This window comes from Oratosquilla oratoria, chromosome 6 (genome assembly GCF_046742065.1).
Source record: "Oratosquilla oratoria isolate Oo_2021 chromosome 6, ASM4674206v1, whole genome shotgun sequence".
Classification (NCBI taxonomy): domain Eukaryota; kingdom Metazoa; phylum Arthropoda; class Malacostraca; order Stomatopoda; family Squillidae; genus Oratosquilla; species Oratosquilla oratoria.
In genome coordinates, this window is record NC_134782.1 from 57,588,186 (window position 1) to 57,615,996 (window position 27,811).

The 27,811-nt window shown below is 43.6% G+C and overlaps 2 protein-coding genes across 3 annotated transcripts; one reads left to right on the forward strand and one right to left on the reverse strand.

Annotated features, from left to right (window-relative positions):
* The first annotated feature begins 163 nt into the window (after positions 1-163).
* Positions 164-3,255, forward strand: LOC143026028 (beta-1,3-galactosyltransferase 5-like). The gene is made up of 2 exons (XM_076186017.1): positions 164-271; positions 2,290-3,255. The coding sequence occupies exons 1-2, from the start codon at positions 164-166 to the stop codon at positions 3,253-3,255; spliced, it is 1,074 nt and encodes a 357-aa protein (XP_076042132.1).
* A 933-nt stretch (positions 3,256-4,188) lies between these two features.
* LOC143026184 (uncharacterized) lies at positions 4,189-27,675 on the reverse strand. Of its 2 annotated transcripts, none has more exons than XM_076186199.1 (5): positions 27,463-27,675; positions 14,435-14,543; positions 14,152-14,285; positions 7,708-8,595; positions 4,189-5,683 (listed from the first exon to the last, which is right to left on the reverse strand). In XM_076186199.1, exons 2-5 carry the CDS (start codon positions 14,451-14,453, stop codon positions 4,790-4,792), a joined length of 1,935 nt encoding a protein of 644 aa, XP_076042314.1. In that variant the 5' UTR covers positions 14,454-14,543; positions 27,463-27,675; the 3' UTR covers positions 4,189-4,789. The 2 variants fall into 2 exon arrangements, with proteins under 2 accessions (XP_076042314.1, XP_076042315.1); XM_076186200.1 differs by lacking the exon at positions 27,463-27,675 and adding an exon at positions 15,616-15,688.
* Positions 27,676-27,811: the final 136 nt, after the last annotated feature.

The following is a 27,811-nucleotide window of genomic DNA, read 5'->3' on the forward strand; positions in this document are numbered from 1 at the left end:
TGTGTTAGCACATTGCAATAACTAATCAATGTAGGTTCAGTGTCTAATCACATATATTTTCAGTCAAAATGAGTGGTTAAAAAATATTAATCTTAGGTAGCCCACGGTGTCAGTGAGTTACGAAACGAGAGCTACGGAGAAAAATGATCACTCCCTCGGGATCATGCCAAAGATCCTCGACCCGATATGTTGTATTCATCTCAAACTGCTGTCACTGCTGTGCTATATGTGCTATGAGGCATATTGGCAGAGGAGATATATGTCGTCTGCTGTAGTGTCAAACCAATATTAGTATGTGATGGGCACAGAAGAAGTTTCTTTAGTGTGTTCCGTCAATTAAGTTTAGTTTTGGCTTCCAGTTTGTGTGTTGACGGAGGTGAAAGTCAATAATCATGTCAAAGTCCAGACTAGCCGTAGCTGTTTTTTTCATGTTGGTGTAGTTAGTTAAGGGTTGGTATTATGGTGTGCTCTCTGCTGTATCCTGTACTTGGTGTATCCGTGTGTTGATAGATGGTCTTTCGCTTGCTGTGATGGGTGTTGTGGGTTTGGTTTATCGGGTGCTACGTGTTATGTGCCGTGCATGTCGAGATGTTCCCTTGTTTTGTGTGGCCTTTCAATTGTGATGTGTGTCTGAGACTAGCGGTGTCCATGCTGGACTGGCATGGTCCAAGACGGACACTGTGTACTGTTTATAAACCTGTTTATTGGTGTCATTATCTTGTCTGAAGTCTGCACCTTTGACCGCCCTGAGGGTGTTAAGGCGTGTATTACACTTTTATGTAATATCAACTATATGCGGTGCAAATGTCATCGAGATACTGTTTGTAAAGCCGGGTATTTAGGTGTGATGTGTGTGTGAGAGTGATTGTCACACGTCAGAAATGTGATTGTGTACTTAGTTGGCACGACCTTCAGTGTGCTAGCGATCAGTTGACGCATGTGTGTCTAAGGAAATCATCACTGAGTCAGTCTTGGATCCCAAATATAATACCCCGTACACTGCTTCTTACTCTTTCATTGGCTGCAATGCCCATTCAGGAGCCAAAAGTGGTTGCCTGTTTGTGGTGGGCCTGTGAGACGGGCATTAGAGAGAATCACCATCCTGTCTCTATATTCCATCAACACCTTCACCTCCATTTGTATGTGTAACCACGACAGGCTGACACTCAGTTTCAAGATCAGGCTTCGACAGTGCATTGATTGCATACGTTTTACGATGTCAATATTTTAGGGAATCTAGTGACACTCGAACTGACCAGTAATGCAATATTCTTTTGTGACTGGAGACTAGTCCCTCCCCTTCAAATACACATGTGGTTATATATGTATTCATGAATAATAATAGCTATTGCCTCAGTTTTCTCTGACTGGCAACCCTACAGTAGCAAGTAGCGATCACAGGATACTACCGGAGGTCTATCCAGGAAGAAAGATTGGAGTTCTGTATTAGTTTGGGTACTGTCATCAGGTGAGAGAAGGAGGAAGAGGAGGCAGAAGGTAGAACAGAGAGTACAGTCGAGGTAACTAGATTAATTAGTAATTTGCTGACGATAACCAGAGCTTCTATCCATGAAACAGTACATAGTGTCCGTCTTAGACCATGTCAGTCCAGCATGGACACCGCTAGTCTCAGACACACATCACAATTGAAAGGCCACACAAAACAATGGACCATCTCGACATGCACGGCACATAACACGTAGCACCCGATAAACCAAACCCACAACACCCATCACAGCAAGTGAAAGACCATCTATCAATACACGGATACACCAAGTACAGGATACAGCAGAGGGCACACCATAATACCAACCCTTACCTAACTACACCAACATGAAAAAAACAGCTACGGCTAGTCTGGATTATGACATGATTATTGACTTTCATCACCGTCAACACACAAACTGGAAGCCAAACTAAACTTAATTGACGGAACACACTAAAGAAACTTCTTCTGTGCCCATCACATACTAATATTGGTTTGACACTACAGCAGACGACATATATCTCCTCTGCCAATATGCCTCATAGCACATATAGCACAGCAGTGACAGCAATTTGAGATGAATACAACATATCAGGTTGAGGATCTTTGGCATGATCCCGAGGGAGTGACCATTTTTCTCCGTAGCTCTCGTTTCGTAACTCACTGACACCGTAGGCTACCTAAGATTAATATTTTTTTAACCACTCATTTTGACTGAAAATATATGTGATTAGACACTGAACCTACATTTATTAGCTATCATAATGTGCTAACACAATTCTTAACCTTCCTTCCCCGCTTAGGCCAACCCGGTCCTTCCACGGCGAATAGAGGATGTACCTTTCGGCCAGCCTCCAAGTATTCCCACCAAATTTCTAATCGAAGAGGCAGACTTCTGCACTGAGGAACGCAATCCACTTCTGCGCATGATAGGTGTGGTGATCTCGAGGATCTCGGGCACTCGGAAGAGATCCAAAACAAGGCGTACTTGGGCGAATTCGGACCTCTCGAGAAAGTATGGCATCAGAATGGCCGTCGTCTTTATAGTGGGCAGGGCCAAAAACAAGAAGGAAGAGCGGATCCTGAAGAAGGAGAGTCTCCGTTACCACGACATGGTCCAAGGTGACTTTGAAGACATATACGACCTCTTGACGTACAAGACCCTTGCAGCTCTGGTCTGGGTCCATCGGCATTGCAGCCATGTTCGCTGGACCTTCAAGACCGACGACGATGTCCTTATGAACGACTTCATGTTCGACGAGAAGATCAACGATATCGAGACCCTGGGCATAGGCGATAAGTTCTACGGTAATGTCCAAAAGAAAGCGGTGGTCCTTCAGGAAGGGGAGTGGGGGGTGCTACCTGAGGAGTTCCGGGAGGATTATTATCCACCTTACTGTCAAGGCTGCTTGTGTTTCATACCTACTGCCCTGGTGCCACGTCTTCTGGCCACCGCTCAAATCACTAACTTTAATCGCAACGAGTATGTTTATGTGACGGGGTTAGTTGCCATGAATGCCGGCATCGGACATACGTCCCTCCGTTACAAGCCATCCTGGGAAAATTTTGGTGAAGTTAACAGGGACGACTTCGATAGTGTTCTCGTTTGGGAGTCCGTCAAGGACACGCGCCGAAATTACTGGCCTAAACTCGTTTCATCTAGACAAGAAAATAAAAGAAAGAAAGAACTAAATTTGATGGGGATGTGTCGTTTGCTCTTGATGGCCAGAGAGGTTCAGTCAACGAAGTTATGGGCACACGGAATGTAGAGCGGCATGACCGGCTAAGGAGCCCTGACCCATGGGTACATTTAGGAAAACTCTTCGACAAGTTTCCTATTTCTGTGGTGGCGGCATCTCACGACAAAGAAAGTGGTAGCTATTTTGCAGTTAGAGAAAGGACTAAGTGGGTTGTTTACATACGTAACCAAGACAGTTTTTCACTGTGGTCTTCCAGTAGTCCATAAGGTGAAGCTCAACTGATCCCCGATAAATGGAATTAGTATTGAGCTTTCACCCTTGGCTCTGCATGTTCTCATATCAGAAGACTCCACCAGAACGCTTATCCCAAAAAATCACCATTATTAGCAATAAACCAGTGATTCTCGGTAATGCCCCCCCCCCATATATGTACATGGGGGGGGGGCTACTACGGCCGTGGAAGAGGGACGACCCACACGCACTTACTTGAGATAATCGCGTTTAAGGTTTATCGCTGATTACTACAAGGAAAACGATCTAAATGTAGAAATATTATACATCAAAAGAAATGTCTAGAGCAGTTATATTATGCCATGTGGTTTTTATTTCATTTTTTCTTACGACCACATTTTAATCACCCCTACTCCGTATTCTTTTAGTGTATGGTATGTTATTTATTTATTTATTTATTTTTGTGTTATGGTTCACTCTCATCCTTTATACTGGCTTGAGACATTTAAGTTCTTTGTCCAAAACAATCCTTTATGTTCCTGACAATGCTCTTAGCAGATTTACCAACACAGTAGGGTGTTGCTTGTCTGAGCTTTGGGAGAACTGATGTAGATTTTCTAATTCACGTTACTTTTTACTCATCTATTTATTTGTTTGTGTATTTCTATGCTCTCAACCACCGTCACATCCCATACAACAAAAACAACATAACCGAGATGAAGGCAAAGAAAAACAAGGAAGATGAAAAACTACTTTAAGGCTAGCGTTGTTCACAAAATACAGAAAATTTGAGCAAGAAAAAAACATTCTCGCCACTCCTGTACATACATGCAAATCAAATGTGGTCAACCAGGTATCCTGTGCTGCGTGATCCTGATCCTTGGTTTAGGTATGGTATTATTACACTCAGCAATGTAATGCTTTTCCATCCCACGGGTTGTTGAGTTTCAGCCTTACCGAGAATCACTGGTTTATTGCTAATGGTGGTGATTTCTTGGGATAAGCGTTCTGGTGGAGTCTTCTGATATGAGAACATGCAGAGCCAAGGGTAAACACTCAATACTAATTACATTTATCGGGGATCAGTTGAGCTTCACCTTATGAACTACTGGAAGACCACAGTGAAAAACTGTCTTGGTTACGTATGTAAACAACCTACTTTGTCCATTCTCTAACTGCAAAATAGTTACCACTTTCTTTGTCGCGAGATGCCGCCACCACAGAAATAGGAAACTTGTCGAAGAGTTTTCCTAAATGTACTCATGGGTCAGGGCTCCTTAGCTGGTCATGCCGCTCTACATTCCGTGTGCCCATAACTTCGTTGACTGAGCCTCTCTGGCCATCAAGAGCAAACGACTCAGCCCCATCAAATTTAGTTCTTTCTTTCTTTTCTTTTCTTATCTAGATAAAACTGAACGAGTTTAGGCCAGTCATTTCGGCGCGATTCATCGAGGACCTCCCAAACGAGAACACTATCGAAGTCGTCCTTTTTAACTTTACCTTCATTTTCCCAGGATGGTTTGTAACGGAGGGACGTATGTCCGATGCCGGCATTCATGGCAACTAACCCCGTCACATAAACATCCTCGTTGCGATTAAAGTTAGTGATTTGAGCGGTGGCCAGAAGACGTGGCACCAGGGCAGTAGGTATGAACCAGAAGCAGCCTTGACAGTAAGGTGGGTAATAATCCTCCCGGAACTCCTCAGGTGGCACCCCCCACTTCCCATCCCGAAGGACCTCAGCTTTCTTGTGGATACTACCGTAGAACTTATCGCCTATGCCCAGGGTCTCGATATCGTTGATCTTCTTGTCGAACATGAAGTCGTTGAGAAGGAGATCGTCGTCAGCCTTGAAGGTCCAGCGAACATGGCTGCAATGCCGATGGACCCAGACCAGAGCTGCAAGGGTCTTGTACGTCAAGAGGTCGTATACGTCTTCAAAGTCACCTTGGACCATGTCGTGGTAACGGAGACTCTCCTTCTTCAGGATCCGCTCTTCCTTCTTGTTTTTGGCCCTGCCCACTATAAAGACGACGGCCATTCTGATGCCATACTTTCTCGAGAGGTCCGAATTCGCCCAAGTATGCCTTGTTGTGGATCTCTTGCGAGTGCCCGAGATCCTCGAGATCACCACACCTATCATGCGCAGATGTGGATTGCGTTCCTCAGTGCAGAAGTCTGCCTCCTCGATTAGAAATTTGGTGGGAATACTTGGAGGCTGGCCGAAAGGTACATCCTCTATTCGCCGTGGAAGGACCGGGTTGGCCTAAGCAGGGAAGGAAGGTTAAGAATTGTGTAAGCACATTGTAATAGCTAATAAATGTAGGTTCAGTGTCTAATCACATATATTTTCAGTCAAAATGAGTGGTTAAAAAAATGTTAGTCTTAGGTAGCCCACGGTGTAAGTGAGTTACGAAACGAGAGCAACAGAGAAAAATGATCACTCCCTCGGGATCACGCCAAAGATCCTCGACCCGATATATATTGTCTTCATCTCAAATTGCTGTCACTGCTGTGCTATATGTGCTATGAGGCATATTGGCAGAGGAGATATATGTCGTCTGCTGTAGTGTCAAACCAATATTGGTATGTGATGGGCACAGAAGAAGTTTCTTTAGTGTGTTCCGTCAATTAAGTTTAGTTTTGGCTTCCAGTTTGTGTGTTGACGGTGATGAAAGTCAATAATCATGTCATACTCCAGACTAGCTGTAGCTATGTTTTTTCATGTTGGTGTAGTTAGGTAAGGGTGGTATTATGGTGTGCCCTCTGCTGTATCCTGTACTTGGTGTATCCGTGTGTTGATAGATGGTCTTTCACTTGCTGTGATGGGTGTTGTGGGTTTGGTTTATCGGGTGCTACGTGTTATGTGCCGTGCATGTCGAGATGTTCCCTTGTTTTGTGTGGCCTTTCAATTGTGATGTGTGTCTGAGACTAGCGGTGTCCATGCTGGACTGGCATGGTATAAGACGGACACTGTGTACTTTTTTAGACCTGTTTGTTGGTGTCATTATCTTGTCTGAAGTCTGCACCTTTGACCGCCCTGAGGGTGTTAGGGCGTGTATTACACTTTTATGTAATATCAACTATATGCGGTGCAAATGTCATCGAGATACTGTTTGTAAAGCCGGGTATTTAGGTGTGATGTGTGTGTGAGAGTGATTGTCACACGTCAGAAATGTGATTGTGTACTTAGTTGGCACGACCTTCAGTGTGCTAGAGATCAGTTGACGCATGTGTTTCTAAGGAAATCATCACTGAGTCAGTCTAGGGTCCCAAATATAATACCCCGTACACTGCTTCTTACTCTTTCACTGTCTGCAATGCCCATTCAGGAGCCAAAAGTGGTTGCCTGTTTGTGGTGGGCCTGTGAGACGGGCATTAGAGAGAATCGCCATCCTGTCTCTATATTCCATCAACACCCTCACCTCCATTTGTATGTGTAACCACGACAGGCTAAAACTCAGTTTCAAGATCAGGCTTCGACAGTGCATTGATTGCATACGTTTTACGATGTCAATATTTTAGGGAATCTAGTGACACTCGAACTGACCAGTAATGCAATATTCTTGTGTGACTGGAGACTAACCCCCCCCTCCCAAAAAAGGGAATGCTGATAACTTTCAACTTTTAATGTCCCGCTTTTATCGTTGTCTTTAAATCTCTCCTTTAACATCTCTCTGACTCCACCTCCTTGGTGTGATACTGTGTCATGGATAGAAGCTCTGGTTATCGTCAGCGAATTACTAATTACTCTAATTATCTCGACTGTACTCTCTGTTCTACCTTCTGCCTCCTCTTCCTCTTTCTCTCACCTGATGACAGTACTTAAACTAATACAGAACTTCAATCTTTCTTCCTGGATAGACCTCCGGTAGTATCCTGTGATCGCTACTTGCTACTGTAGGGTTGCCAGTCAGAGAAACTTGAGGCAACAGCTATTATTATTCATGAATACATACATAACCACATGTGTTTTTGAGAACCTTATACAGGGGTGCCGCACAGATGAAGATGCCGTTTTACGAATCCCATTCAACACATTCCTAATTAATGAGGGGGGGGGCAAGTCCTTTTTCGTCAAAGGTTGACGGGCTCAAGCCTAAAGATATGTCCGTGCCCTGGAGTCTGTGTCGTTGTCCAAGTGTCCGTGTTAGTAGATCGCCTACCTCCTTTCGAAATGAAGCAGTCACCAGTTCAAGAAATGTCAGATATAGAAAACGAGATGGGAATATTTGTAACGCAAATAGAGAAAGCCCACGTTTAAAGTGAAGGTAGATAGCAGAAACTCACGTTTGGATCATCCTTCCAGGGTTCCTCCATTTTCAACATTTGGTGCAGGACGATCTTCCTCCACCAGTACTCACGATCAAAATTGGAGTCTGTCCACACCAGCTTCTTATCCATATCATCATCACTGATGCCATAGAACTTCCAGTGCGAGTTGAACCTCACGTGGGTATGACCAACGCCAGCCTCCTCGGCGACCAGTCCTGTCAGATAGAGATCATTCCTCCACATATGGTCTACTGTCCTGCTCGCTTCCAGAAGCCGAGGGACCACTGGCGTCGGGACGAACCACATGGAACCGGAGCAGTACGTTGGGTAGACCTTTTTGGAGAAGTCCTCGGGGGCCACCCTCCACTCCCCTTCCCTCGCTACTTGCGTGTTTTTGAAAATGTGGCAGTAGAAGTGGTCGACCACACCCATCGTCTGTATCTCTGTTATCTTGGCCCCGAGAAGGAAAGGGTCGACAAGGACGTCGCCATCTGCTTGCAAAGTCCAGGGAACCCTCGAACAGTGGCGACTGATCCAGACCATCGCTGCCAGGGCCTTGTCGGATAAAAGCTTTTCATCTTTGAAGTCTCCTTGGACGAGGTCCCCGTGCAATCGACTCTCCTCCTGGACGATTCTCTCTTCCTCCTGGTTCTTGGCCCTGCCCACGAAGAACACCACAGCCATGTTGATATTGTGTTCTTTCAGAAGATTCTTGTTGGCCCAAGTCATCCTGGTCATGTTTCGTTTTTTTACTGCAATGATGCTGGAGTGAATGTAACCAATGATTTGTAGGTCTGGATGGCGGTCGCAAAAGTCAGCTTCTTCGACCAGGAAGTGATCTGGGGCCTTCACCCAGTGTTGCTTGGACTCTGCCTCCTCCTTGGCTGGTACATGTTGGGTATTCTGTAAATAAGAGCATAAAGAAGGAGGCTGCAAGAGACTTTATGGCCCACACTGGTCAACGCCATGTCCATTGCCATATATCATACCCATCCATAAAGTTATCTAACCTTCTCTTAAAACAACCGATAATATCAGCACTCACTATATCGTTACTAAGTCTATTCTTTTCCTTGACCACTCTATTTGTAAACCAGTTCTTGCCTATTTCCTTTCTAAATCTAAGTTTGTCGAATTTAAATCCATTACTGCGAGTCCTGGCCTTTTATTTTGATATGATGATCTTGTCTGCACCATCCTTGTTCAAGCCCTTAATCCAGTTGAACACCTCTATTAGACCACCTCGCACTCTGCCTCTTTCTAGAGAGTGTAAATTAAGATGCCTAAGCCTGTCCTCGTAAGGTACATTTATGAGACCATGTATCATTTTGGTAATTCTTCACTGTACTGAATTTAGTGAATTGATATACATTCTATTGGACGGAGACCAAAACTGTTCCGCATAGTCTAGGATTGGCCTAACTCCTGAGCTTGATAACTACCTCTGCATTTTTATTCGTAATTATCCTAGCAACGAAACCTAATGCTATGTTAGGTATATTCCTGGCGCTAATGCAGTTTCCTAAATTTAAGCTCAGGACTCACTAACACTCCCAAGTCTCTCGCACTCAGTTTTCTTTAAAAATGTGTTATCTAAGCTATATCTGGTTTAAGGGTTGTGTAAACCTACGTTTAACACTATGCACTTTGAGATATTGAAGTTCATTTGCCATTTCACCGACCATGTGAACACTTTGTTAAGACCTTTGTTGCAGTATCCCGGCGTCTTCTCCTGGCTTGATTTGGTGTCCTATTTTAGTGTCGTCCGCAAACTTACATCACCAATAATCCCATTGCCCAAGTCGTTATATACATGATGAAAAATAAAAGATCCAGTACCGAGCCCTGGAAAACTCCACTGGTAACACTCCCCCATTTGGATTTTACACCATTAATGGTGACCCCTTGCTTTCTGTCACTGATCCATGATCTAATCCATTCAAACGCGTTTCCTCCTATGCCATGGGCTTTGACTTTATTCAGTAGTCTCTGGTGGGGCACCTTTTCAAACACTTTGCTAAAGTCTAGGTAAATAACATCGTGACTATCATTGTTATCTGATATCTTGTAGGCATTAGTGTAAAAATAAAAGATTAGTTACACATGAATTTCCCTTGATGAGCCCATGTTGTGGGTCACGAATCAAATTATGTCTCTCGATGTGATCTCTGATTCTATTACCTATTATTAATTCTAGCATTTTACCTATAACTAACGTCAAACTGGTCGGCCCATAGTTATGAATAGACGATATATCACCCTTTTTGAAAACTGGAACAACATTTCCTGCCTCCAAGTAATAGCCATGAATCTAGTGTCTACCGATTTATTAAATATTTTCGTAACTGGTTGCAGATTTCAATTTTATACGCTTTGAGCACTCTAGGAAAATTTTCGTCTGGATCCATGGATTTTGTAGCTTTAAGTCTATCAATCTGTTTGATTACTTCTTCCCTACTAATGTTGATTTTAGTTAGCCTACTTCCTTCATCTCCACTGAAGATCGGGTCGCAGTCAGGTACCTTATCTAACCTCTCCCTAGTAAATACAATGAGAAAATATTTATTAAACGCCTCGCCCATTTTATCCTTTGAATCTGTCATGACATCTTCATCGTTTTTATTTGGGCATATCCTTTTCTCATAATTTGTTCTGTAAAGACGAAAGGAACCCTTTGGGTTGGACCTCACTTGTCTGGCAATCTTAATTTTGTAGCTTCGTTTCGCTGTGCGCGTGTTCTTTTTAACCAGGATACACACCTTTAGGTCTAAGGTATGTATCCTCGTTTTTTTATTCCGACGTAAAGCCCTCTTTTTTATTTAGATCTCATTTTCAACCTATCTGTTGTCCATTTGGGGGTATTAGTATTCTTCTTTATCGCTATGAGGGGAATAAACTTATTTTGCACAAACAAAATCATAGTGATCAGGTCTAGATCGATTACCCTGCTATTCACCTCATCCTTATAAGTTAACTGACCTCGGTATTGCATACTTTCGTCCGTGATCCGACCTTGACTTGATCTAAATCTCCAACTGCACTAATGACGTTGTCAGTGCACCTGACTTCACTATACTTTTGATCTAGACACCTGACCCTATCATTGCCTTCCGGGTTGGTCCCGTATGTAGCCAATTGCCCTAAATATTTCCTCAGCTTTTCAAAATTGGCTCTCCTGAAGTCAGATATTAGAATGTTATTTGTACTATTTATTTTGTCCAATATGATGTCAAATCTTATTTCTTGATGATCACTACAGCCTAGACTATCATCCACTTGTACGTTTCACGTTAAATCCTCGTTTTTAGTTAAGAGTAAGTCCAGAGTATTCTCTCCCCTCGCGTGATCGGTAATAATTTATTTCAGGAAGTTATCTTGTACCAGACACACATACACACACACACAAACGCACACACACACACACACACGCACACACACACACACACATATATATATATATATATATATAAATATATATATATATATATATAAATATATATATATATATACATATATATATATATATATATATCTACATGTTGAATTAAATTTGACCGCAGCTTGGGCTAGAATTAACTTCTTGTTGATAGACTCAAGTTTTCTAATCAGAGATCTCGGCTCATCGGGGAGGCGGAATAAAATACTACCGTATGACGTTTCGCTCATTTTTGAGCATTTTCAAGTACAAAATATATTTGGTACAAAGCTGTTACAGTTTAGATACAACTAAAGTGGTAACTGGGAGAGGTTACTGTTTAAAAACAAACTAAAGTGGTAATTGGGAGAGGTACAGCATTCCGTACTGATGAAAGAGTATTGAGGGAAATAGTTGAACGTGGAACCCGTCCCATAGACCCCGAGGACAAGTTGGAGCTCCGTATTTTCTACAAAAACATCAAAACCTCTAACCTCATCCTAAAAAATAACCCTTTCCGTACCCAAAACCTCCTCAAAAGAAGTAAAGTCGTTTACGAATTCATCTGCCCACACGAAGACTGCAAGCTTCGTCCTTCTTCCTATATAGGAATGACGACAACACGAGGATCCTAGATTCTGCCAATGACAGCCACCGGTTGGAGATTCTAGAGGCCCTTTATATTAAGGGAAAAAAAAACTATGAATGTACAAAATGGAATGACCCCACTGGCGCTGGCTACTCTACATGGACACTCATTCACCACCACAATCAACTCCAAAAGAAGATTTGACAGAATATCACCAAGTCAGCCCCCGGACATAATGCACACACTACAAGCAACACCCGAATCACAAGGGACAGATTCCCACTGAGTCCACCCTTGGACAAAATCCCCATATGTATTGTGACCTCTCCCAATTCCACTTTAGTTTGTTTTTAAACAGTAACCTCTCCCAATTACCACTTTAGTTGTATTTAAACTGTAACAGCTTTGTACCAAATATATTTTGTACTTGAAAATGCTTAAAGATGCGCTAAACGTCGTACGGTAGTATTTCATTCCGCCTCCCCGATGAGCCGAGATCTCTGATTAGAAAACTTGAGTCTATCAACAAGAAGTTGATTCTAGCCCAAGCTGCAGTCAAATTTAATTCAACATGTATAAAAGAAGAATTACTGCCCACTTTTACGAATATATATGTATATATATATTGCGCTTCCTGATCTACTAAAATTTTCCAGTCACTGTTTCTATAGTTAAATCTTCCAAGATCACAAAATTTTTGCACTGGGACGCCCTGTGAATTTCTTAAATAAATGATTCAGTCTGCTCAATGCTTTGGTTAGGAAGTCTGTAAAGGACACCAATAATAAGTTTCCTATTCTTGCCTATGATCTCCACCTAAATAAATTTCGTACTTTCTTTTTTCTTGATCATTTTGTTGATAATACAATTTGCTGTTTTTTTTTTTATGAAAAGTGATACTCCCATCTCCTGCTTACCCTATCCTTGTGAACTAGTTAATATGAGGCGTCCGGTGGTAAAGGGTCGACATCGCTAAATCAACAATTTGGAGTTAGGCATAGAAAATTATCAAGAAATCCATTTTCTATGATTTCCACATACTGGCCAAGCAATATCTTGTGTCATGATGACACAAGAAAACTTTTTTGACTTTGGTGCACAACAGGCGCATGTAACTAAAGATGTTTGTTGTCAACACTGACAACAAGGCAGGCTTCTAAATCAAGAATGCTGCAAAAGGGGAAGCAGAGCGAGTATGATGCTCAAAAGTTGTTCCTACCTGGTGTACCTGGTGAAGCCAATCAAGCTGACTAAAGAGAAGTTTAAAGATGTGATGGATCTAAGTCACTATGTTCACCCATCATTTAAGGATTTCTAGGATGACCTTTGTCGGGGACAAGAGTCCTTGCTGGAAGATGATGTAGCCACCACCGGGGAACAAGAGAACAACCCGGATGATGACATCATCGATTATGATGACCCCCTCCCCCCAACGCTTCCACTGGCGCTTACTCTGCACAAATGAGAATGTGTTTGTAGTAATTATCTGACAATAATCTATAAACCATTTGCATTAGGAACCGAGGGGGAAAAAATGTAAATGTGTGGTATGTTAAGATTGCCAATCTATAAAAACTCATAAAAAAAAAATATGTTTACAATGAAATGGTTCATAGTGTATTCATGGTGAACAAAGAAGTTTTTAAAAATGTAAAAAAAAAAAATGGGTTTTCCTATTTTCATAACTGTTTTGCATACTGGGGTATGCAAATTTTGGTGTGTTATGATTTTCTTTTCCAACACAACATTATTGTTTTTTCGTTTTTTTCGTATATGGCTAGGCAAGACGAGTAAAATACATATAAACATGGATGTGATAAGTCAAGAGAAATGTTCAGTATCGACGGTTCAACTTTGAACGCGTTTTACTCAAAATCAGGTATTGGTGATGTCGCCCCGTTACCTCCGGACGCCTCATATCATTTTTCGATACCCAGAAGGAAAGGTTTATCCGCCGTAAATTTTCGCGGTTCAGTAATAACTTTAATATAAAATCTACGTATACTACCTCTCAGCAAATCAACTTAATATTACGCTTAATATTACACTTGATTCTTTTCATAGTCCCTCTTCCAGCTGTTTCTGTTGTCTAAACTATATTCCGATACTTTCCCCCTGACTTTTACGTGATGTACCCAGTAGATATAACATCAGTGTATAACATCACATCAAGGTATGAAATGATAATTTTCTGATGGACGCTTTAGCATAGGTTGACCATATCGTCAGAATGATAGGAAAAATAGAATTACTTTCTTCATTAGCATTTCAATCTTAGCCAGGTGAGTCGTAGAAATGTTATTAAATTGCAAAGAATATCAAATATATACTCCAGTAGAGGCAAAAGCGAGGTTTTGGACCATTAATATATTTTACAACGATAAAGAGCTGGACAAGGTCGACATAAGAATCACATATTCATACGAGATGAAAACCACATCTAACCAATACTTACATTGGCATGTTCTTTCCTCAGTGGAGAAAGGCTGAAAATATTATCTGGAATTTTCGTCGGTGGGAACACCATACACAACAAGCAAACGGAAAGGATCACGAAAACCAATCCTCTCGCCTTCCTCAGCCGTGGACCTTAAAGATTTTTAGTGAAACTATAATAATAAGACGTCTTGTCACGTTTATACATATACACAAATATATACATTTACAGTGTAGTTTCATAAGCAGTTATGGAACAGCGAGTGGCCCAAGACCAGTGGATTAAGAGTAAGTATACATACACGGAGTGCTAGACATCATTTCGCCTCGAACGCAGACGTCTCAATTTCGATCCGCAGGAAGTATTTTACAATGCTCCAAGTTACACTTTTTCATAACTTCCCAATCCTCCTGTGCAAACGCGAAAATCAGAGTCTTAGTGTTTGTATACCAGTGTCGCAATTCGGTGTTTGCATCCAAGTATGGTCGAACCGATTACATTAGTTTTTTATTTCATTCACAGCCATCCCAACACTGTCAACGTCCCATATGCCATCCTCACCATCCAGCCGTTACCCGGACTAAACTGGAGAACCTATTATAATGCCCAGCGCTCCTAACAGCACACACCTCATTTCTTTATTGTAATGTTTGCCTTTCTAATTAAAACTTAATATTTCCTTCTTGCTCATCTCTGTTGTGAGATGGTCATTGGTACGCTTGCCCCCCCCCCCCCCCCACACACACACACCCGGGCAATTTCAACATCTCTAAAATCACGATATTATCGGACCGGCCTGTCACCACTGCGGTATAATCATGGTCAAATCCGACCTGTCTAGTCAGTTCCTCGACCTGAATCAGTCTCTAGCCACCTCTCCCTGAAAATTAAGCAAAGTTGAATCCATTGGCGTGTCTCCATCACTTCACTCCAACCATGAAATAGAACCCAAACACGTGTAACACAGTGGGGAAGACTGCACTGTCTCCCAGGGGATAGGCCGACGGTCCTGCACACAAACAAAATACCCCTTTGGTAGACAACCATCAGTCATCGCCATCTTTTGTTCCGTCCACAAGTAACGCGGCTGGTGAAATTAGCTTGGCATTATCTTGGTTTAAATCTACCAATGTTTTTCCATTTCTGCGTCATTACATTCCTTCATCTCCCTGAGGAGGCGAACCCATGCCCCTGGAGGCGAAGAAGGGGACGACCTTGCTGATTCCAGACAAGGTTCTCTCACCATCCTCCCGACGATATTGTCACAGCATCGCATGAGAGTCATCAGCAGTTTCAACCAAGAGGGAGATTTTACCTTTCCTTTCTATGTGAACCTCTCCGATGTACCTGAATCCGATTGCTAGCTAGGAAAAAAAGCCTACTGGAGGGAAGGGATGAACTAACATAGTCCTCATTGTTTCTGTGCTTGAATGCTCATTTGATTAACAAAATCGCTTGGCATCAATCGGGACACGTACTTACCGGGTATGGAAGTGGCGCGCGACGAACAGCTGGCCGGACTGAGCGCCTCGTAGGTTCGGAAGTCCCTCACTGACTAACGGACGCAAAAAAGGCAATTTCGATGGTGAGCTCTTAAAGCAGAGGTAAAGTGATAACGCCACGCGCTCAAAATGACGTCAGTGTCACTTGGGCCTGAGCAGATTTATCGATAGGGAATCGAACATTTTGCATACTAATATGTTTTGAGAACCGGCAATTCTTGGATATTACGGATGACAGGGGAATTCATAAAATATATTTTATTCCACGTGTAAGAACACATACAAGAAAATATTATTTCCTAATGCAAGCGACTGTAGCATTTTTCCAAGGGGGCGGGGGTGAAACGTACGCCACTGCCCTCTTGTCTGTACCTAAGACCTAGTTCACAGTTGCCAAAAGGTTCCATCTGCGAATGCCATAGTTACTCACGAAATGTACTTCCACTAATGCACTAGAGTTACATATTCAAGAAGTTCAGTCATCATGATTATACGTAAGTATGTTTCTACTTTAGAATGCTATCGTGAGGTCAGTAAGATTCGCTATAACAGGCGGCGGATACTCAAAATTCATTGTAACTTACAAGAATTACGTCCCACAGAGACGACGACACCCAAATAGGCGACCGGCATAGGAGGTTATGCTAACACAATGGTCCAAATGAACGACCACGGTATCCTCTGCTTGGGAGGTGTGGGGGGGGGGGAGGGAATCCTTTCGCTTACATACAATTATATTTAGGCTAATAAGCGAGATAAGTACATTCTTTAAAATAAACTTCTTTATTTGCCGAATTGGTATGACCATTTCTGGAGTACCGCTGGCTTGACACTATTAGTAAATGTATACGTGAATGTTCGCAGCTACTCAGGTACAATCTAGAATCAAAAGTTGTGCACCACATGTTTGACACGCCTCAAAAGTTCGTCTGCTGGTGTTGCGGTTCCTGGTGCTTAGCTGTTGTTGCGATCCTCTCATCCACGGTACTTTTGCGTCCAAAATAAAAGGCAGAGCGACAATTGGTTGATATTTTGGTGGTGGGGTAGACTAAAGCCTAGTTCAATTGCTTGAGCCAAAGATAAAAGGCAGCGCGACAATTAGTTGTTATTTTAACGGTGCAGTCGATTCAGGCCAAGTTGAATTGCTTGATCCCGGAATTAGAGACGAGCAGTGCAGGCCAAGCTGAATTGCTAGAGCTAAACATAGAAGGCAGCGGGACGAAATGTTGTTATTTTATCCCTGGCGTCCATTCTGACCTAGTTGAATTGCTTGAGCCACTTAGAACAAGGGCAAAGAAAACACAAAACATGGAATCATTATCACAACGCGCTAATTGTACTAAAGGTTCTGTTACTTTTTGTTTGAGAAAATAAAGGTTTAGAAGTATGCTATTCGAATTTACTCTCAATGAAGGATAATTATATATGTGTTGCTCAGATATATAAGACATATATCTTAGATACATCAAAATTGTGCAAAGAGGGTGAAGAATTTATACTCTCCTATTTCAAAGTGGCGATGTTTTCTCTGCGACAGGGGTTATTGAAACCGAATGCTGGGGGTATGGGGCTTGATCTCTGGATATTTGTATATAATTAATTCAAAATTAATCATTTATACTTGGGTAGAATGTTGAATTAGTAACTAGCACTGTCATTCCATATTTCAAACCAGACTTTAGTGCTACTCTAAAATTTCATGAACGAAATAAACAAAAACAACCAATGATCTTTCCAAAACAGAATATTTTTGTTCTTTATCACAAATTAGATTTTATAATACAGGAGAAAACGTCAAATCAGCCAACAAGTTTGGCAAACACTGACCCGAACCTTTTTCGACTCCTCCCAGGGTTTTTGAACTTGAGAGTTGAACCGTTTTCTTTGTCGACGTTAGTCGCGCCTTCTCCCTCTATCCCTGCTTCACATTTTTCTTGTGAGTGATTTTATATTTCAGTTGTATGCATTGTCTCGTCTATGCCTAAGGTTGAATATTAGATATTTAAATAGTATTAGGCTTAGGACAATTACGCATTCCCATATGTACCCACCTACAAAAGCGCTGTCGCTTGTCGCCAGTCCGTCACGGACTGGTCGACTTAAAAGTTTCGTCAGCTGATTCGATTCACGGAACCGGAAGCTTCACGGCGCACTCGGCGAGGCGACAGCTGTTTGTACTTAGGTACATTTGTAAATGCAAAATTTAACCTTTACGTGAGCGCAAGGCATCGAAGTGTGGCAGCTGTATGGAATATCGAAATGGTAAAATTAAGCATTTCTCTCGTTTAAGTCCAACAGTGCTGCTAGTACCGGTTTTCTTAAAGTGGCATGATCATTATAATTGTAATGATAATTATGTTATTTATGTTATCATTGCCAGTATGCATGCAACAGTTTTTTTCATAGATTATTTATCTGCGAAATGTCAGTGAAAAAAAAACGGAAATGGAATAATTTGGGTTTCACCTGTATGACGGAACGAGATGGAAATGGAAGACCCCGGCGAATGATTTGCAGTTTGGTAATGAACAATGGAAATTTGAAGCCATCAGCACTGAGGGAACATCACAGAAACAAGCACAGTAATCATGTGGGCACATCGGTTGATGTTTTAAAGTTGAGATGAATTCGTTATGGTCAGAAAGCAACGATTTTATCAAATAGGATTGCTGCTCTTAGGAAACCTCTTCTGGAAGCCTCCTACAAAGTTTCGTACATGATTGCCAAAGAAAAAAAGCCCCACACGATTGGAGAGGATGCCGCGAAGCAATTGAGTCGGGTGTTTTTGTCCAACGACACTGGACGCCAGAGAAATAAAGATATGAGTCAGGATAAGTTGTCAGCGATATGAGTCCTGCAAATACAAATCGATGAATCAACTCACGTTTCAAACTACAGTCAATTGATTGTATTTGTACATTATGTACATGAAAGGTGCATCAATGGATTTTTTTTTCTGTGAACGACTTCAAACAACAACCAAAGCAGTTGACCTATTCAGACTGATCCTATTGTTCTTTGATCGCTTTGAGTTAGCATGGGATTTGATTGGGTCTATTTGTACGGATGGAGCTCCTGTCATGATCGGCAAAAAAATCTGGATTCGTTGCAATGGTCAAGAAGAAAGCTCCACATGTGTTCACCACACACTGTGTTCTACATCGCCAAAGAACTTTAAAGTGATGGGAGTAGTTGTGCAAACAGCCAACTATATTCGTGGACGTGTATTAAATCGTCCAATAGTTTCAGCGCTCACTACATGGTTGCTAAGACCGGCCACACACGTGCAGTTTCAACTGACAGTTATAACTGAACAGTTGTAACTCTCAGTTTAAACTGCATGTGTGTGGCCGGCCTAAGTCTATCCCATTCGTTGACCACTTTATTATTAAACCAGTTCCTGTCTATTTCCTTCCAAGACCTAAATTTGTCCAATGTAAATCCATTACTGCGAGTCCTCTCATGTTGCCTTGCTATGATGACCATGTTTGCGTCATCCTTGTTAAAGTTTTTGATCCATTTGAACTGCGTCTTTCCAGAGAGTGTAAGTTAAGTTAGGCGTCCTATTATAATGTAGTCCGCAAACTTACAAAGGAATTTACATAGGATTACAAGGGCGGAGCATGGCGACAGGAGACCTTTTGGTCTATATCTAGGTCGCATGCGAAAAAATCATAATAATGATAAATAAATAGATTGATAAATAATAAATAAAATACATAGACAAATCCATAGGTATAGTTAAATCATAAACAAACAGGTAAATAATAATAGATTGACATATGACTAATAATAAATGAAAATCAAGTAAATAATAATAAACAGACAAACGATAACAAAACAAATAATATAAAATAAATTATAGTCATTACAGCATCTTGTTTAGGTGCTTATCTAAATGATTATTAAAGCTTCGAACTGAACTACATTGCACTGCACTATTAATCCCATTGTCCAAGTACATAATGATAAGGAATCCTAAACCGAGCCCTGGGGGACCCCACTAGAAACTCCCCCACCTGGATTTTACACCATTTATGGTGACCCGCTGTTTTCTGTCACTGATCCAAACTCTAATCCATTCTAACACTTTTCCTCCTGTGGCCTGGGTTTTCATTTTATTTAGTAGTCTCTGGTGGGGCACCTTGTCGAACTTTTTGCTAAAGTCATCGCAATTATCATTGTTATCTGACGCCATATATACTATATTGTAAAAAGATAGACAATTAGTCACACATGACTTACCCTTGAAGAAACCATGCTGTGTGTCACGAATCAAATTGTCAGTGGATGTGTTCTCCGAGTCTATTAACTATTACTGATCCAAGCATTTTACCTATGACTGATGTCAAACTGATTGGCCTGTAGTTGCATGTAGACGATTTATCTCCCTTCTTAAAAACAGGAATAACGCTTGCCTGTCCCCAAGCAATAGGCATAAGACTAGTGTCTACCGACTTTTTAAATATTTCTGTTAACTGGTCGTAGATTTCAAATTTGCACTCTTTAAGCACTCTCGGAAAAAAATCGTCTGGACCCGGGGATTTTGTAGCTTTAAGTCTTTCAATCTGTTTGACTACTTACCTTACTAATGCTGATATAAGATATTCTATTTTCTTCATCCCCACTGAAAATCGGATCGCAGTACCTCATCTAACCTCCCCTCAGTAAACACCGTGAGAAAATATTTGTTAAACTCCTCACTCATTTTTTCCTTCGATTCTCTCATGACATTTTCGTAATTTTGAATTGGCCTATCCTATCCATATTTTTTGTCCTCTACAGATGATAGAAGCCCTTTGGGTTGGATCTCGCTTGTCTGGCAACCTTAAATTCATAGTTACGTTTCGCTGTGCGCGTATTCCTTTTAAATAGTCTTGCCATATCGTTATATTTGGATTTAAGATGTGTTTCCCGTTTTTTATTCTTACGTAAAGTCTTTATTCCAATCTCATGTTTCAGCCTGTCCGTCATCCATTTGGGAGTATTACTATGATTCTGTATTGAATTGAGGGGAATAGATATATTTTGTGCATTTAGAATTAAAACTGTTAGGTTACTATACACTTCATCGAAATCGCTGACCGGGCTGTTGACCCCGCGCCCGCAAGTGACCTGACCCAAGGTATGCATTTTACCCTCCGTATTCCGACCCCTGACCCCTCTAATGACGTCCAGACTGACCATGTATATGACCCCGTCACAGCCCGTAAGTGATCAAATGTCTTATATAGTCTCTCATCTCATCAAAATTGGTTCCCCAAGCTCGAAAAATTCCCTAGCAATCATACAACATATATGTTCGGGTGTGTCATTGGGTGTAGACGTGCCTGACATAGCTCCCACTTTTTTTTTTTTTTTTTTTTTTTTTTTTTAAATCTGGTAAAGTGCTGTAAGCTAGTGGAAAGAAGATTAAACGAGCGATGATCGCACCCCCCCCCCTTTTTTTTTTTTTTTTTTTTTTTTTTTTTTTTTTTTTTTTTTTTTTTTTTTTTTTTTTTTTTTTTTTTTTTTTTTTTTTTTTAACAAAGTGTTGCAGTGATCAAGCTGTAACTCAATAATACCACGTGACAGTGCCGGGAGTGCTAGGGACAAACTTGTATTGTGAAAATAATCACAATATTGGGCGGAAGGTTGTAAAAATCGGTCGATCGGCCAGTCTATCCCTACCCCGGGTCACGGAGGACCATCACATGGTTCAGAGGACCAGTGTGGGAAAAAGTAGTCTTCATCCCCTCAGTAGGTGGACGACAACTTCATCTAGGCCTCATTTGGTGGTGTATTAAACAGTGTCCCGATATATCCGTGAAAATTGACCAATGTCAAAGTGATATAACGGTGAAAAATGACAGAACGCAAGTAAGGTCAAACATAAAAAGCAAGACGCAGTCAAGAAGAGTGACTGCGTCCTCTCTCCTCCCAAAACCACAAACCCTTCTCCACCCCACCCCCCCCTCCCCAATTTGGCCCTTCCCCATTTCCTCCTCGCCTTGGTCAGTCGCCATTCACCCCCCTCCTCCTTCCTCTCAAACGTGCCAAAACAGCCTCGAATGGCCAAGTAACTCTCTCCCCTTCTTTCTCCCCCTCTCTCTCTTTCCCTCTCCCCTTCTTTCTCCCCCCCCCCCTTTCACGGCTGCCTCAAACAATGAGAGTGCGAGTGGTTGTGTTTCTGTGTTCAGTGCCGAAGAGGTACATCCTTTACGTAGTAGAATTTTAGCCTTAGAGGATTCTGGATTCCAAGGAAAGACCACCTCGCTTGCGCGGGATCGGGTTTTGTGGGAGGGGAAGAATGTCTGTAGGAAAATGAAAAGATAGTAGCGTATAAAAGAGGGCTATTGCCACCGGGCGATTTGCGAGCGATTAGGGGCTTGTTGGTGGTCGTGACTCGGGAGAACTGGGCTGGGAGCTTGGACGGCGGCGTCAATGCCGGGAGGAAGAGCAGATTATATCACCAACGAAAGTTTGGAAAATGGTAGGAGACGTAGTAGGAGAGAAAGGTGGAAAAACGGAAAAATCTTTAGTGGGAGGTAAACTGAAATGAGATGTAGTATAAGAGAGAGTTAGAAAGGAAGCGAATTTTAGTCGAAGAAAAAGTAAGTGTAGATGTTTGTGCGTGGGATGTGGCTATGTTCGTGAGAGGTGTGTGTGTGTAATTTACGGTGAGTAGATTTCACTTCCCGCGTGTAGAGGGCGTTCCTGATTAGCCCTAGGTAAGGCATGAGAATTCCTGTTTTACCCCAGGTTGGGTTTGAGCTGTTTGCATATTTTTGTAGCCTGTCAGTTAATGGGCTACATGCGATATTATTATTATTATCATTATCGTTATTACCATTACTATTATTATTACATTATTATGGCTATCACCAGTCAAGCTGGTAAAGGGGTGTATTATTTGTAGGTACGGTTATACACGTCTTATCGTGTACACCGCACGTGGGACGGGCGCAGCTGACAGATAGTCTGTTCGGTGTGGTCTAGGTGTAATATGTTGTATCAGGTGTTTGTGTTTGTCGTGCAGTTTTTCTAGGTGTCTTGAGTGAAGTTTGTGTTTGTGTTGGTTAAGTGGACGGATGTTGGAAATTTGGTGTAGAGACTCAGTGGTTCTGAAGTCGCTCCATCGCGAGCCCGTGATGAACTGGACAGCGGCATTCTGAACCTTCTGATGCTCGTAGTTATTAGTGGCACATGTCAGCTGGCTTAGTCCCTGGGACTGGCACAGAATCGGTCTGACGAGGGCTAGGTACAATCGACGTTTGGTTCTTAGTGTTGCAGTTTTGAAGCGTCTTAGCTTACCCAGCACAGCCCTAGCCTTCGCTCCCTGCTTGCGGAAGTGTGGGGTCCAGGTAAGGCCACTATCAAGTGTGCTACCCAGCACACGGGTATGGTCCTTCGCTGGGATGTTTGTGTTGTTTATTTTAAGAGGAGTGTTTGTGATTGTTCTGTTGGTTCGTTTGCAGCAGAAGTATACAGCATTGCATTTCGACGCGTTGGTCTTAATGCGCCACTGTTGCTCCCACGCGTGTGCCCCGTCTAGGATGTTTTGCATTTCGTGTAACGCTCCCTGCAGCGTTTTGTGTCTGCTTATGTGGTTAGTGTCGTCCGCATACGAAAGAGTTAGAGCCTGGTTGCGTGGATAAGCTGGCTCTGGCAGGTCATTCGTATATAGATTGTACAGAGTGGGCGCAAGGACTGACCCTTGCGGTACTCCAGCCTTCGGCACAAAAGGTTGGGACAGACAGCCCCGCCACTTTATTCTTATTGACCTGTCGTCCAGGTAGTTGCAGAGCAACCTTGTGAACGGCAGGGCAAAGTCGAAGTTGTGGTACAATTTGTACTTAAGGCCTTCATGCCAGACAGTATCGAATGCCTTCTCCACATCCTTACAAACCAAAATGGCCTTACCAGGGCGACCGTCTGGCGGTCTTTGAACCCATTGAGTGATCATGGATATTACGTCGTCTGCACCGCGCCCCGGCCGAAAACCAAACTGGCAATCCCTCAGCACATTCTCCGTCTCTAGGTACACGGTCAGGCGGCGGCATAAGACGTGCTCAAACACCTTTCCAAAGTACTCCAGAAGAGAGATAGGCCGGTATGAAAGGGGGGCGGAGGCGGGTTTCTGGGGTTTAGGAATGAGGATGGTGTGGGAGGCCTTGAATAGTTGTGGGAAGTACCCAGAGGCTAGTGAGCTATTATATAGTGTCGTCATGTGTGAGATTATGTTGTCTGGCATACGTTTGAGTATGTGTGCATCGATGCCTGAGGGGCCAGGGGATTTTAGTTTTAATGCCGAGATAACCCCCTTTACCTCCTCGAAAACAATGGGGCGGATAAGGGGATCATCTTCATCTAACTGAGAGAGATCAACAGTCTCGTCGGGAATGAGGTCACTACAACTGTTCATGAAGGAGTTAACACTGTGCAAGGTGCTAAAGCAATGTGGTCCTTGCACAGGATGGGGTTTAAAGACCTCACTCCATGCTGACGCCAGAAGGTCAGCTTGGTGTTGGGGGGAGTGTGCAGAGTGGTTAAGATGGTTGATGACCTTGGGTGGAGGCACAGAGCACTCCTCCAGCTCACGTTTGAGGGTCCTCCAGAACTTGGAAGGGTCCGTCTCACAGGCGCCGGAGAGCGAGGCCATCAGTTGCTCCTCTCGATGTGAATCGATGTAGAGGGACTTCCTCAGGCTACTCTGTAGCCAGTGCATGTCTCGTAGGATGGCGACACGGGCCTCTAGGGGTGCTTGTAATAGATCTGTAAATCTGTTCTGTAGTGTAATGCGTAGTCTGTTAGTGCGCATAGAAGCGGTGAACGTGGCAACCTTTCGGTGCTTTGTTCTAGGAATGTGCTTTTTTACAGCGTTTTTGACAAACTTTGTAAGTGAGCGCCATTCCTTCTCTATCGCCGCTTGTGGAGTGTTGTCCATGTTTGTGTTGGTGTATGTCGTGAGAGTGTTTTTGAAGCCTTCCCAGTCGGCCTGACTGTAACGTAACCGAGGCTCACTGGGGATAAGGATGGGTGAGGTGGAGATGCGAAGGATTAAGGGTATGTGGTCTGAGAGGGTGGGGGCACCGGGTGAGATAGTGGAGTTGAGGAAGAAAGCTCGGCTGTTGGAGAACACCAGGTCGGGCCTACCCTGCAATCCATGACCTATGAATGTGGGAAAGTCCGGACCTAGGAACTTCAGCCGGTGAAGTATAGTAAGAGAGTGTAGTTGCCGACTCACTGAGCTGCTGTTGTGCGTTCCAGGGCTCCAAGCAGCATGACTGCAGTTGAAGTCGCCAATGAAGAAGGTTGGGACTTTGTATGACATCACCTTGGCAATGTCAACAAAGGGGAGGAAGGGGATACGGGGAGGGCGGTAGAGGGTACAGAGGAGGATGGGACCGCGAATGGTGCTTAACTTGATCGCGAGCATCTGCTCATAATGAAATTGATCAAGTATAGTTGCCAGGAGGGACTTCCTGGCTAAAATACAGACGCCCAAGTGCAAAGCAAGACCCCGACTCCAAATGTTGAAGCCTTGAATCTTGGGAAGAGAGTCGGGAGCTGGATCACCCATCGAAGTCAAACAAATTACATCAGGACCGTGTCTGGTAATCTCTAATAAGGTGCTGGTCCTTTGTGGGGCCCAGTGACGGACGTTCTGGTAGAACACACGTAAATCCAATCTATCCATTGGAATAGTTGTCTTTAGTGAGTCCCACTAGCTGGAGGGAGTTTTAAGAGGAAGCTTAGCCTTAGGGGCTTGGAGGGTTAGCACTTCGCTGTCGGAGGAGGAGGATACACTATCGCTAGACTGGACAGTGTCTGGAGTAGTGCTGGTGAAGGGAATTATGTCCCGCAGCGTCTCCTTTGTGAGCTTCGTCAGCTTCAACTTAGGCCTCCCAGTCGAGCTGGCTCGTGGTATGGCCACGCGGCGCGGGAGCCCGGAGGAGGATTTGTTTGCCCCTGACGAGGAGGAGCGAGGGCTTAGAATTGGGGAGCGTGAGCGGTTGCTACGTTGGTAGGATTCAAGTCTGGATGCCCTGGACTTGGGGCGTGATATCCTTAGGTTAGATTCTTGCGCAGCCTTCTTGGGGCAGGTGGAGGAGGAATCAGAGGGAGGGGGTGGAAACAGAGGGAGCGGTGGTGGGAGGGGTAGGGGCTGGGTGAGGATAGGATGGGTTGTTGGGACCAAAGGGAATAGCCTCTAGGACGTGAGGTGGAATGGGGAAGGCAGGTAAGCCCAGGTGAGTGAGTGCTGTTGACAGCACTTCCTGCACCTGCTCCTTGCTCTTGGACATGAGCATTGCCGAATAGACAATACTCAGAGCAAGCACTTGAGCATCCCTCGCTTGGTTGCATCTTTCGTCTCCAGACGGACACTGGAGATTACCAGCTGCTTCCCTTTCCAGGGTGCTGCCGATAATTGATGCAACCGTGTTAGGGATTCCGGTACAGGAGGAGGGCTTGCTCGCTTCCTGTCGAGAACGCTTGGACTTCGTCCTCTGCGTCCGCTGCTCCTTGGGGGCGCAAGAAGGCTCCTGGTCTGGGGCGGCAGCAGGGGAGCTAGCCCTCCTCTTTACACCTGGTTGGGTTCTGGGTTTGGGGATGGGGGGTTGAGGGATTTTGCCTTGGGATGGGGAGGAGGAGGTTTTGGTTTGAGGCCGAGGATTAGAGGGTTGCGCAGGTTGGGAGCGGGTGTTGGGAGCTGACCTAGCCACCGGTTGTGCAGGCTGATTTGTGTCAGCCGCCTTTCTCCTTTCCGGGCAGGAGTTGGAGATGGCGCTGTGGGTTCCCCCACATAGGAGACACCTGAGTCTCGCTGCCTCGCATTCTCTATACCGATGTCCGTCGGTAGCACACTTGGAGCACCTAGTCAGCTTGGGTTGGGGACAGGATCGGGATTCATGTTTAAGGGAGTAACATATCAGGCATTGCCTGACCTTGAGGTTCTTTAACTCTCTAATAGACGAAGGGGGCAGATATATGAAACTAATCTTGATTCCTACCCTAAGAATCTTCTCAAGGTCGGACCTAGATTTTAGAGATATTCTGACGATGTCAGAGGCCGGAGGCCGGAAGACATCGACAAAGTCAACATCCGAGTTCCTCTCCCTTAGGTCACTCAGAATGGCTTCCTTATCCCCGAGCTTGTCAAGGACCATCCTACCCACGTACATGGACGCTCTGACATGAGCGTAGTTGGGTGTGACCCTACGGGGAGAGAAACCCAGCTTCTCCAGCCTAATGACAGTCCTCTTCTCGAAGCAGGCATCGAGACTATCCTGATCCATCAAGTGGAACAGGACATTTGCCCCTTCCGTCTGGGCAAAGCGCACAGGAGCACTGCCTATCACACCGCTCAATTGGTTGGCATCGTCCACGAGCGAGATGCCATCCGGGCGTGAGTTGCCTCTCACAAAAACCACTTGAAAGTTGGTTTTCATGATGAGGGCGCTTGACGGTAAGTTATACGAGAATCAGACACGTCAGGGAAGGAGAAAAAGAGAAAGAGCAGAAGCACCTTCGGAGAAGACGGTCTAGACACGAATTTTCTTTAGGCGCTAAAAGAAGAGGATACAGAAGGCGGGCAGTGTTGTTGTGTACTGACTTTAACCAAGTCGAAAACTTGATGCAAGTGTCTTTTGTGTTAACTGTGATCTAGATGCAGGCACAGCTAAATGTTTTGTGTTCTTTCTCTTTTCTTCGAAGGCACGACTCTGAAAACAGAGAGCGATTACGTGACTTCGGAAGTGTTGTGTAAGTAAAGTACACCACTGAGTATCAATGGATATTAAGCACTTTTGTGTCTGTGTTTACCCTGAGAGATTTCTTTACTTACGGAGAGTAAGCGTTGCTGTTGAGTCAGTTGGCACGACTGGAGAGTAGGCGTTGCTGTTGAGTCAGCTGGCACGACTGGAGAGTAGGCGTTGCTGTTGAGTCAGTTGGTCGGTTAGACGCGGGCAAGAGTATGGTGATACACGGGGCGATGCTAGGGGCAATTAGCGATGAGCTGGAGCGGAGACGTCCGACTTCTGCGAGCGCTGAGGGAGCTTTAGACCTCCTTTGTAATCTTTTATAGAAGAGTGTATACTCGGAAAGGTGAGAAAGCCATAATTTGCTTGAGTGCTTGGGGGGGAATAACATAGGTAAGATAGGGAGTGAGGAATTTATTGCGCAGTTCTGGGATG